Genomic DNA, 12,548 nt, shown 5'->3' on the forward strand with positions numbered 1-12,548 from the left:
AGGCCCCGGCGGCGCCGCCTCCGCCCCGGCTCCAGCCCCGCGGCCGCCCGCAGAGGGAGGCGCTCGGCGCCCGGCCCCCCCGCCGCCGGCAGCAGGAAGCAGCGCAGGCGGCGCGGCGCTCCCCGGAGCAGGTCGGTGCCGGTGGGAGCGGGCTGGGGGGCGGCCGGGCGGCACCGGGACCCCCCCCCTTCCACCTTCCCTCCCTCCGCTCTCGGCCCCCGGCCCCGCGGCGGGGCGCCGCGATGGAGCCCGGGCGGCCGCGGGCACGGCCTAGCGCTGCCCGCCGGGCTGCGGGGCTGCACCTCCGGCCCCCGCCGCCGGACGGAGGGGTGGGGAAGGGGAAGAAGGGGAAGAAGGGGGAGGGGAGGTGGGCTCGGGCCCGATCCCGGTCCCTGCCGGGGGGGCTGAGGGAGCCGGCAGCCCCCCCCCCCCCCCCAGGCCCCGTGAGGCGCAGAGGTGCTCCCACCCGCCTGCACCCGGGGCTTTCTCCCCTCGCTTTGCGCTTCTCGGGGCGCCCGAAGCGGCTTCGTCGCGCCCAAAAGGTGGTTACCCCGAAATGGCTCCCGCGGGGCCGCCGGCACCCGCGCCTCCGCGGCAGGGGTGAGCCGAGAACGGGAGACGAAGCGTAGAAGAAGATGGGCGCAGACACAGAAGGGATGCGCTCGTCGTTTGGAAACCGGCCCCGCTCACGGGCACCGTGACACGGGGGGTCTGGGGTCCCATCGCACCCCACGGGGGTCACCCGCGGGTTTGGGACCCCAGCTCCCTGCGGGAGCACCAGGCCCGCGGAGCAGCAGGGAAACAGCTCGCCGCCTCCGAACTCGGGCGAAACGCTCCTTAAAGTAAGCCGAAGCTGCGGGCTGCGGGTGGAGGAAAGCGCTGGAGGCGAAAGGGATCGCGCGCTTGCAGGCGTATGGGGGAAAAAGGCCAAGCGCTGGAGTCGTGCTAATTCACTCCGGTGAAAGAGAGCGTGCCGCCGCGTCCCGTCCCTTACTCAGGCTCGACTCGAAGGAGGAGCAGCTTCCCCACGCCGAGGGACTCTTCCCAACAAAGCTGGTGGGTTCGGCGGCGGCGGGTGAAGCTCCCCAGGTGGGGCGTGACGAGGGGACGCGCGGGGAGGCACCGCTGGCAGGTCGGCACGCGGCGTTGCTGGAAGGCTCCGCCGAGCCGTGGTGTCAGGGAAGTTTGAACAGCTGCAGAGGGAGGCGACGGCTCTCACGGCGCGGGGCTCGGCGTTGCCCTGGGAGGAGCAGCGCTGCGTGGCAGCCCCTGCGGGAAGGCTCCCTTAACCCGCTCCCGTAGCTTGTGCCTAGGAGTTGCTGCGGCAGAAACTGGCGTAACGGCATCTTGAAAAATATGCTTCCCTTAGGAAGGTGCCACAAAACGCAGCTGCGTGCTGCTTACCCAGATATCTGCGAGTCCAGCCTGCCGAAAGCCCAAATTCGCGCTCGAGAAAGCTGCGCAGCTTCTTTTTCTGCAGGATGCTATTTTTTTCCCTCCCTGTTCACGCATCGCAGCCTCAGACCTCCAAGCTGATTTTCCTGCGGGTGAAGGTATTCCTGTCATCTCTGAGCGGCTGCGGAGGAGGCTCTACGTATACGTTGTGTTGCTTCTTCCCGTGAAGGCTTCAGGTTTGCTCTCTTTCACCGAGGAACCAAGGATTACTGCAGCAGAAAGTCCGCGTTTTGCGTTTTGTGTGTTGAGGCACGGCACGGCGAAGCAATGTCTGTTGCGTGGTAGAGTGGGGCAGGATTTGATTTGATTCGGGTGATGCTGGGGCGAGGCCAGGCCGGGCAGTCTGTCCCTCCCCGCCATCCCCGGGTCGGGCTGGTGGCCTCGGTGGCATTAGGTTGATGTGACGGCGGAGATCCGAGCGTGACCCGGTGTGGGCATCCCGGCCTGCCGTGCTGTGATATTCCACCTCTGTTCTCGGCAGTGCAGCCGTACAAAATGACCAGGCAGCGTGGAAATAGTTTCAGTGATCTAAAACGCAGGGGGCTTATCAGGCAGCGAGTAACTCTCTGGAGTGGCTGATGGAGCGCGGACGATGTAATTGTCAAATACCGTAGCGGAAAAGATGCTTGGGGATCTATGCATCCTTTTAACTCTTTAAAACCTGCAAATTCCGGTAGATGAGGGTGATAAAACTCACTGCTAGCCTTGCTTGTGGCAGCTTATTGCCCTCTGCGGCTTCGAGGGGTTCAAAACTTCTGGGACGAGCGTTTGTGCCTGAGCAGCGCCGTAGCCTTGGAGTCCCGAAGCTTGCGTGCAATAATCAGATTGCTTCAGTGCTCCCATAAGATCGTCTGCCGCAGAAAGAGGAAATGATTTGCTCTTTCCAAAGCGGTGCTTTAAATGTACGATAGCCATTAGCGCGTTAGAACTGATGACTTTCTGTCTCAAGAAACCTCCCTTACAGTTCTCTCGGTCCTTAAAGAGCCGCGATAAGTGGGATGGGATTATTTGACAAGCCAAGCCGTTTTGATCACCGTCGTGCGTTTTTATTTAACCGGAATTGTACAGGGCACGGAAATCCGCCTTAACGTGCCGAGGGAGGCGTCGGCTGCTCTTGTGGCTTACCATGATTGCCCGGCTTGTTTAAATGAGCTCTCAGAGCGTTAGGAGCTTTCCGAGCCTGTCCTCAGCTGTATGGGATGAAACCCATTAATTTTCAGGTATGCCCAAAGTCCCCTCTACCCATCTGACAGCAGAAGGAAAGCTGCTGTGAGGGTTGCGAAAGAGTGGTATAATTTCAAATTTCCACAAGTCGTTTCTGACCAGCTTTGGTTTACAAGGGGCCGGGTGTAAGATGGCAAAATGGGTTCGGGACTTTAGGAGAGCAGTCAGTCCCCGCTCCTGTGCCGGGCAGGGTCGGCTGAATATCTCAGTCATGGTTTTGTAACCTCCTGCGGACCTCCAGGGACGGGGATCCATCTCTAGAGGATGAAAAATTAGAAGCTTTTTATTTAAAAAAGAAATTGTTAAAAGTAGAAGAAGGAGGATAAAAAGTAGAAGCTTTTAATTTTCCTCCGTTTCAGAAGCTTCTGTGAAGAGGATGGCCTCCCAGCCCTGACCCGTTCCCACATTTATATGCCTGTTTTTTCATCATCATCATTTTTTTTTTCCTTTGCTGTGCATACAGCTCATTATCTGCAGGCAGCACAAAGCAGAAATTCTCCTCGGCTTAGTCTCGATTCGGACTTTTCGTTAAATTCTCCGCCATGAAGATGCTCCAAAAGGCAGGTTTGGGTTTGATTTGGGGATCAGTTATGGGGTTAAAGATGTAATCAACCAGTTGGGTGTCTTCACCAGCTTGTCGGGGTTCCTGAATTTAAACAGAGAGCTGGCAAAAAGCAGCCTAAGAGTTGTGCGTGTGGTTGCGAGGGCTGGCTTTTGTCAAAGGAGCTTTGCAAAAGATTTGTGATGAGTTTTGGATCCGCAACAACCAGAAGTTGATAAGGTCAGGGACAGATGAAGCATGGATAACGATATCGTGTTCCTGCAGTTAAAAGGGAAGTCTAACCCACTTGGTGCCTTTCCGATAACCGTATTAGCTCCTAAATTTTCATAGAATTTATTTATTTTTTTTTTCCTGACAGATAAGGAACGTAATGAGTGGTAGGTCGCGCTTGCCATCAGAAGAGCAGGAGAGGCTGAGGGGGTTTGAACGGCAAGGCAGCAAAGAGCTACTCGGACTCGCCCTTTGGCTTTATGGCAAGTTGGGTGGTGCTGGTAGGGCGCGAGGTGACCCGGTGCTTGTGACAGCACCCCCCTTACCCTCCTCCTCCTGCATTTAATAGGAGCTGTGCCCAGTGCACGTCCACTCCTTGTACATTCAGGCGTGAAACACCGGGCTGAGGCCGGCCAAGAGCCTCCACATCCCAAATCCTGAACCTGTCTGCGCTCAAATGCTGTGCTGCTCCCTCCGGTCCTTTGGGGTTTTCTGCTTTAAGGAAGGAAAGGATGGGAGATCTCTCCTCTCACGCCACTGCTCCATTTCTTCTGTATTGTTGCTCCCGTGTGGGAATGAGCGTGTGAGCCCGGTTTTGAGGAGAGGAGCCAGCTTTCGTTTCAGCTCAGCGTAGCTCCAGCGAGTTGTTCTATTTTTTTATTTTTTTTTTTTTTAGGGAAAAAACAAAAAGCGTTTGGCTCATTGTGTGCCATTTCCTTGGCAGCTGTGAGGCTCCGCTTTTTTGGCGGGTGACTGCTGACAAAGCATGGCGTGATGCTGGGGTAACTGGCTGGAGCTTTATCTCGCCATCGCCGTGTCCCATCTGTCTGCTCGGGAAGGCTTTGTGAGGCTACTGTCCGCTAACGCGCTCTTAAATTTCATTTAAATCTTCTGCCTGCGTCCCACCTCGTCCTGCAGACTTCCCTTGAGGTGCTTTCTGCTAGGGAAGAGGTGTCTGATGTGCCCGCTGATGAGTCGGATGTTAAGGATGTGATCGGTGAGGGGTTGTCTCTTGGGATACGCTGTCCCACCAGGCTGTGGGTATTTGGGGTGGGACTAGGATTTAGCTCTTCATAAAGCGCGCAGAGGCCTCAGGGATTGAAAACAAGACAAAAAGAAGCCGGAAAACCAGGGGGCGGCTTCTCTCTTCAAGGTATGGTTAAAAACCGCTCTCACCTGGGGTAAAACCAGTCTGGTACCTGGAAGGTCTCGTCGTCCTGGTTGAGCATTTGCGTGGCCTGGCTGCTGAGGCTGGGGGCTCAGGGCAGATTCTGTAGTTGGTTTGTTTTGCCTTGTCTTCTTTCAGTAGCTCAGTTTTCCCTCGGATATTCTGATCCAACAGCCCGGATGGTTTCGTTAGGAGGTCACGCAGAGCTAGAGACAACGCGGTTCCATCCCTCTGTACGTACCGGCTCCGATTTGCAGCAGGAACCTACTGCCGTGAGTGGTTTTTGTCGTCGAGAAGCGAATGGAAGAGGGCGCCTAGCAGGCAGCCCGTCCTCCCCCGGAGCGGCTTTGCCCATCGGCACCTACCACACGTTGGTAGCGGGGACATCTCCGCTCGCGCCTGCGTGGGTGACGAGTGTCCTGGTCACCTGCGTCCCGCCGCTGACCATCACCGGTTCTTTTTGTCCTCAAGCTTTGGGTTTTTTCAATGGAAAAACAGATGAATAGCGGTGGTGCCGACGCGTTTTGCCGCGGAGGGAAGGAGTCTCTGCTGACCAGCTGCTGGTACAATATGTGCGCTGCCATTTTACATCCCGCGCTCTCTAGAGCTAACGCTGTTTATCCAACATTTGTGTGTGTTGGCCTTTTAACTAATAATGCGTCGGGGAAGAAAATCTTGTTTTCTGGAACTGACTTCTCTCTCGTTGCGGGCATAGCTTTTCCTTAATGATATTCCCAGTAGCTGCTTGCGTAAGTATAAAGATGTCCTCTTTTAAACAACCCTCTCCATTAATTAGAAAATGCATTATCAGAAAATTCAGCGTGTCGTCTGTTTGTTTAGGGCATCCTTTCAACATTTAAAAACCCGTCCAGCTTGGAATTTAGAAGTTTTAAGATTTTTTTCATAAAATAACCCCTTCCAATTCCGAGAGGGCAAAAATATGACTTAACGGGCTCTATTTTTAGGTTAGGTTCATCAGAGTTTTAGCCTGCTTGATTTGTTTTTACTACACGTCTAAACGTCTTGAGAGTTAAAAGAGTTTCTGAGTTGAAACCATTTTTCTGCAGTTTGTGCCCAGCCAAAATTAATGGTTTTTTTTTTTTTTTTTCAAAACCGGGTTAGATTTCAATTTGGAACCGTACTTGTAGTTTTTCAGGAGCAGCGCCAATGGAAGAAGAAAGGATGCGGCGTGCAGTCAGCCCCGAGCAGCCGTGCCATCTCTGGCCTGTTAGGAAAGTGCAAGAAGAGAACTGGGAAATCCACAGAGGAAAGGGTGAGGCTGTCAGGAAGCAAAACAGGACACGCTTCGCAGCTTCGGCTGATACCAGGCTGAAATGTGCTGATACCGGCAGATGTGCTTCGAACTCCTTGTGTCCCCGCTGTAGGAGATGCCGGAGGGTCATGCTGCTGTGCTCGAGATGCTCCTCCAAGCGTGCAGGGAGAGCCAAAGCGTGCTTCTTACGAATTCCCCATCGGGTGCAGAGCAGCAGTGTGGTGTCCGAGGAGTAGATTTGCCTCTCCCGTAGGCTACAACTAAAACATCTGAAGGTTAGGCTGGTTTATTTGAAGCCTTGTCTCTCTATTGAGAAAACGCTCTCTGGAGCATCTGCTGACAAGTGCCAGATTTTAAACGATCTCTTACCCTGTAGTTAGAGAACATTAAATAGGGATGGGAGAAAATAATCAATCAAGAAACAGGATGCTGCTTCTGATGTAGATGGGAATCTTGTCTGCCAAGAAAGCAGGGAAGTGTCGTTAAAATCAGGCGCTGTCTCGACGCACAGCCCGGGAGAACAGCAGCGAAATGACACATTTATCATCCTCTGGCTATCGGCCACGTTGCCGGGAAGGCTGGGGAGGAACGGCTGGGAGCTGTGTTTGGGTTCCGGACGATAACACGCCACCAGAGCGAGAGCAGGGCTTGGAACTGGAAGGTGAGGTGGGTGAGTCGAGTGGCAAGCTGCCTTTCGTCTGCCTTAGCTTCTAGTACAATTTCAGACCCGTGCGATGCTCTCGGGATGGTGAGGACTTGAAGGGTAAGATGCCAGGATCCGGTGGTGGTGGTGGTTTGGGCTGTTTTGTGTTTGTTTGTTGGGATACCATTATGGAAAACCATGAATTAAGTTGTGTTGTCTTTACATGAGACTTGTACATTACAGCCCATGGGTATTTCTTTTCAGGAGCTCCATCTATTGAGCCATTTATAATTACAGTTGGATTAGAATGAAGAAAAGTATATTACGCTTTTCTTAAAAAAGGCCTTGCTGATTTCTTAGTGGAAAATTTTGATGTGTTTTTCAGACTTGCGCAAAAACCCTTGAAGTAAAGGCTTTTTTTTTGTTATGAACCTCAGATATTATAGTTTGATTCTTATACCTCAGTTGTAGGTATTATCTAAGGTAACATTTGCCATGGAGCAAATCGAAACATTCAGAATTTTTAAACCCAGTTAAATCACAGACACGGTGAAGAGCAAGCTTAGATGTTTTACTTAATAGTAATTGCTAGTAAGCAGTAATAGTTTTAGCATTTTCATTCGAAGTGAAAATCTTCATGGTAAAATTTCCCGCGGAACGAGAGCGCGGTTTGCTGCACGGCAGCATTTTGCGAGCATTAAGTCAGTGATGGAAGTGGGATGGAAGAGGACGGGTCTGGCCCGTGAGCTCCCCGCCGGCAGCGTTTTGCGCAGCGTGCTCAGCTGGTCTCCATCAAAGAGCTCGCCAAGCTAGGAAGGGTTTCTTAGTGGCTTCAGGTTCCAAGCCGAGGGAATAAATAGGCTTCGTCCTACGTGTTATGAACTTACTTTCCTAAGGAGTCAGGAGAATGAAGAGGGCGAAGCGAGGAAGAGGGTGAGGCCGCCAGGATGCCCTGGGTCTGGCCGCGGAGAGGACCGTTCGTATTAACAGGCAAGCGTCGGGGGGGGGAAATCATCGTCCTTTTTTCTGATTTTTTGAATGAATTACCCAAAGAAGAGTTACTGCGTTGACCAGAAACAGTTTGATTTTGATCATCCTTGAACATCTGGGCAGAAAGTAGTCTCACCCTGCTGGTAAACCTGAGATACCGTGGGAAAGGTGAAAGGTACTGAATTAATTTTGGTGACGGTGCTGCGGTGGCGCTCTGACCTCTGAAGAGCGCAGGACGGAGGCAGAGTAAGGCAGAGCAAAGCATGCAGGTGAGAGCCTTTTCCTCCGATTTCTTTAAACCCTTGTCATCTGCAGGTGGATTTGGATCACAAGCTTGTCCTGCCTCTCTGGGTGGCTCTGGATCTGTCAGAGGTAGGCGGCTCATACAATGAAACGGCTTGGTACGCAGCCAGCTTGCTTTTATCCTTAAAGCTCTTGAAATACAGGGTAGTCAAAACGGGCTGGGATCTCTATTTCAGGCGAAGCAGGCCAGTGCTTGCTAATTGAAGTGCTCAAGAATGTAGGTTTTATCCTGATGGAAATTAAGGGCTTGCACCGAACGAAGGAGGAGGTTTTATGAATGGAGCGTGACCCCGGGTCTCCCGCTCTGGTAGCGCAGCGATTAATCTCAGCGTAAAGATCCGAACGGAACGGATGTGTTCATCTGGGCTCGGGATTAACAAAACGTTGGAAAAAGCGAGGGGCTTAAATCACATTGAGAACAAGCGAAGAGGATGTAAACCAGCTGTTGTTTCGCGTAATTCCAGTTTTCTCCTCATCAAGGCGTTTCAAGCAGGTGAATAAATATTTTATAGGCCTATTTCTTGCGTACGTCGTCCCCTTTCCTTCCTCTGCAGGGCAAAACTTGGCAAAGCCAATACAGTAATGGGATTTTCCCTCCCATATATACCATGTCGCTTGACTCAGCAGGTTGGGAAAACTCAGGACGTGCTGTGTGGGGCCGTGAAAATCTCCCGGGAATCGTTTCGGTGGCATACATTTAGCTCCGGGAGCTCTGCCTGGGCTGGGAGGCAGCCTGGCAAAGAGGAGGGAGATTTCCCCCTTGCTGGGAATTTGTCTTACCCTGTGATTTCCTGATGTATTTGTTTCACAAGTACCTAATAGGGCAGGCTTTGCTGGTCTCGTTTGCAGAAAATAGCCTAAACCCGGAGCTGTTTGTGGTTTCCTCAGGACATCGCCTAACCCGAAACGCTTCCTCCTGGCCTGCAGGAAATAAATCAAGCTGCAGGCAAAAAAGCAACTTCACTGTGGCAGAGCCGAGCCCACGCTGCGGGTTTGCCATCTGGTTTTCGTTCGTCTTCACTCCAATTAGCATCGGGCAGCATTTGATTAGGGGGCGGGTTTTGTTGCGTGCGTCGCGGAGCGAGGCAGATGTGCGTGCCTCTGGTCGCGCTAGTGAATAAACTGTGCGGGAGAGCCCTGCCCTTATTAACGGTGACCCCGGGATGATTGCCTACTCTGCTTCTTAATTAGTTCTTTGAGGGAAAAACACGTCTCTGTCGAGATAAAAATACGTAGCCCTGATAACTTCATGCAGTGCTGTTAGTAGCCTGAGCCCCGCAAGTCTCGTCATCCAAGGCAAGTCTTTGCAAGCCTTCTTTCGTCAGGCTGTGTGACACTGACCCCCGCCTACAGAGGAGCAGCAGCAGAACCTTTTCTAACCGATGAAAAGCTGCTCCTAAAGCCGGTGGATGGTTCCTGGGACGAAGCCCACCGGGAGGAGTCAGCCGAAGGAACAGCCTCAGAAGGCCGTGCAGCTCCAGAGGACGTAATTTTCGACCGTGCACACAGGCCAGCGGCATTTCAGTGGCCAGAACTCTAAATGAGGCAAAAACAAAGAGAAAAGGGGAGGGGTCATTCTCTTTTTAAAACATTTTGTTTCTTCTTTTTACGTAGGTTCCTAAAAATTAGCACTATGACTGATGGAGACTATGATTATCTGATCAAACTCCTGGCCCTTGGAGACTCTGGGGTTGGAAAAACAACGTTCCTCTACAGATACACCGATAACAAATTTAATCCCAAATTCATCACGACAGTAGGGATAGATTTTCGGGAAAAACGAGTGGTAAGTTGTCTCGTACGAATGATAGCAGCTTCCTTTTATCTTTATTCGTTACTGCTGAGAACAAATTTGACGTCGATGCGTGCTGCTTCTCTTGCTGTGGGATATGGCATGTTGATAATGCTTTTCCTCGTCTAGCTCTTGGCTTAAGCAAATCATAATTAGGAACTGGATAAAGGAGAAAAATGCCATTATCTTTATCCCAATGCGGGACTGGTAAGTGGTTTATTGCGTATTTCCAAGAACAGGTTTCCATAGTGCTAGTGAATGAGGTGTGCTTGCTTATGACTAGAAATAACTCCGGCCCCAAAACGTAAAAATTTAAAGAGAAAAGATGGAAACTTTCAGAAACGCAGAAGTTTCAGCTCGCTTCCAGATCAGACGGTAAACTAGCAAAAGAGCCTGCTGCTTCCCTGCTTCCCCATCAGCAGCAAGGCTGGCAAATGAGTGCAACCAGTCTGTTATCAGCAGCCCTGGTAGGATTGATGTAGTTCCTAATGCAAGGCGTGCAAGCCTGCTCCACAGTGCATTTATTTCTTTATCCTAAATAGAAGATGAGAGTCTTCTGTAGCGTCAGTCAGACTCTTTTCAGGAATATGAGAGCATGCTTGCTCTGTTTTAATTTCACATGACTAATGTATCTGCTCGTACATCCTGATACCAGATACAAGCTAAATATAGGGGACAAATTCAGCTTTCTAATAGGAATCGTTCCGGCTTGCTTGAACAGTAAAACCATGATAAATACAAGATATTAGACCCTGGAGGATGATTTTAGTTCTTTATTTGATAAAAAAAGATGTAAATACTTGCCCAGTTCACATATGGAGACCTCTTTAAATTTGCATTTTTTTAAATTTAAATACTTGAAGGATTTTGCACGAAAAGTCCTTGGAAGTCTTGACAATGCAGAGATGCTCAAGGGGCAGGAGAACCGCTGCTTGTGGAGAGTTTTTCAGCCTGGAGAGGGGCAGACCCTTTTTCCTGAGAAGTCAAGTTCTGACAAAACTTCCCACTACTTACTTTCAACAAAGCCATGTTTCTTAGCCCCATCAGGTCGATGTAAGAGTTAAAAAGCATTTAAAATATTTTTCTTAAAAGCTTTCCCAGTTTTGAAGTAGTTGAACGAGAATGAATGCGTTGGCAATATAAAGTTGTTCACGTGTTGCCATTTCACGTGTTTTCCGGTCCCTATTACTGTGCAAAAAGGTGAGCTTCATTCCCCCAGACACCCAAAACCTCCCTAACAACTTTTTTTTTTATGGCTGAGAGCATTTGTGGCTGTGGTGTTGAGTTCGGTGGTGCCATTGTGGAGGGTACATGCCAGCCCCACTGAAGAGATGGCCCTGTGTGGGTTTTAGGGGTAAATCATACATTTCTTGGTCCCCTGCCCCATATGGGTTTTAGGGGTAAATCACACTTTTCTTGGTCCCCTGCTTGAGCCATAGCAGCACACGGGTTTATAGTGTGGTCAGGACACACTAGGTGCATTTAGGTCCCTGGGGAACCAGGCAATTAGCAGGTAACTCTTGTAAATCAGCAGTACTGGAGAATTAATCGTTAGGCCTGAGGTAGAATAAAAGAATCAGGGCTCTGGATTATGTCTTAAATTACTCCTAATCAGCACTCCAGCAGCTCGGACCGGTTAAGCACGATGCACAGGTCGGAGGGGAACCCGGTGCCTCCACCGCACCGCTGGATTCCCCTGATAGAACGAGAGGAAAACATTAAAAGCAGTTTTATTGCAAGGAAATGTCTGAACACGCAGATTGCTGGCGTGCTCTTTCCCTGCCTGGTCAGACGCTCGTTAGCGTGTTTTGAACACGGGTGCTGGCTTCCTTCCAGGGGGCTGAACTTTTCTGCGAAAGGTTGCAGACAGATTTCTTCTGTAATTTTCCACTGCCGTACATTTTGGGGCGAGATGGTTTTATAAGGACGGAAGAAACTACGCCTCACGCGCAGTTACGAGCTTTAAAACATCTGGAAGGTCCGTCTGAATAACACGTCCTTTTAAGAAGGAGATCCAAAAGGTTCAATGTGTGTGTGTTCTTGTGGTGCGTAAAAGTCATATTAAAAAATGACCCCGTGAAATTCCCTGTTTATAACGCTGGGTATTGCAGGAACATGCTTCAGTGAGCCTATTTAATTCGCAAAGCGTGGTGTGTGGTTGATCCTGCTGGTTCTTCTCAGATTCTCAGATCTGGCACCTGCCGCAAAGGAAAGAAAAGCATGTTCTGGTTAGAAGCTACGTGTTGAAATTACAGCCGTTTAAATAAATCCGTGGAATCACAGAATAACCTAAGTCGTAGTGGGCCTCCCGAGGTCATTTAGTCCAACCCCCAATTAATATTAACTGGGTTGAGCAGGAAAGCTGAATGCTGTATTTTACAGCCCAGAGAGAGCAGGCGAAGAAGCATTCCTCTTCCTCGAATAAGGTCAGTGGAGCATCTGGATAAAGACATGCCCAAAAAGTCCGTATCTTCTTGCTGTAAATGCAGGGGCAACGTTTCCCTGCTTTTAAAATTGCTAAGAGTCTGCTGAGCAAGTTCAGAGAACAAAAATGGCTCGTATTTGTTTTTTTTTTCCTTCTGTCTTTTACTGTAACGGTTAGTGTACACATTGTTTTTGTTCAATAAGGAATTGAGCCCCAGAAAAAGGTCACGGTGCTTTCTTTAAGCGCCACAAGGTTACGGGTGCAGTTGGTAAGGAAGTCGTTGATGTCTAACAGGACTTAACGAATCCAAAATGGTTTTAGTAATAGTGGCTAACGCTGTCAGCCAGCTGCAAATTTTGCAAGGACAGCAACGAAGCAGAGCGCAGAAAGCTTGCTCAGCACAGAGCTAAACCAAGTTTTACAGAACTGGTGTCTAATTTGAAGTACTAAATGTGACCAAATAACCTTCCAAACGAAGGTTTCGTGTGATTCATGTGTTTACT

General features: G+C 50.4%; 1 protein-coding gene across 3 annotated transcripts in view; it reads left to right on the plus strand.

The window, feature by feature from the left end:
* RAB27B (RAB27B, member RAS oncogene family) overlaps positions 1 to 12,548 on the plus strand; it is a 23,462-nt gene continuing 10,914 nt past the window's right edge. The window contains exons 1-2 of one of the 3 annotated variants that reach the window (XM_080572448.1): positions 1 to 131; positions 9,443 to 9,614. In XM_080572448.1, the coding sequence (XP_080428574.1) occupies positions 9,462 to 9,614 (153 nt within the window). In that variant the 5' untranslated portion in view covers positions 1 to 131; positions 9,443 to 9,461. Of the gene's footprint in view, positions 132 to 8,193; positions 8,322 to 8,360; positions 9,338 to 9,442; positions 9,615 to 12,548 lie in introns of those variants that run through there. The other 2 variants (XM_080572450.1, XM_080572449.1) reach the window with 2 other exon arrangements.

This window comes from Anser brachyrhynchus, assembly GCF_964034855.1.
Source record: "Anser brachyrhynchus genome assembly, chromosome: W".
Classification (NCBI taxonomy): Eukaryota; Metazoa; Chordata; class Aves; order Anseriformes; family Anatidae; genus Anser; species Anser brachyrhynchus.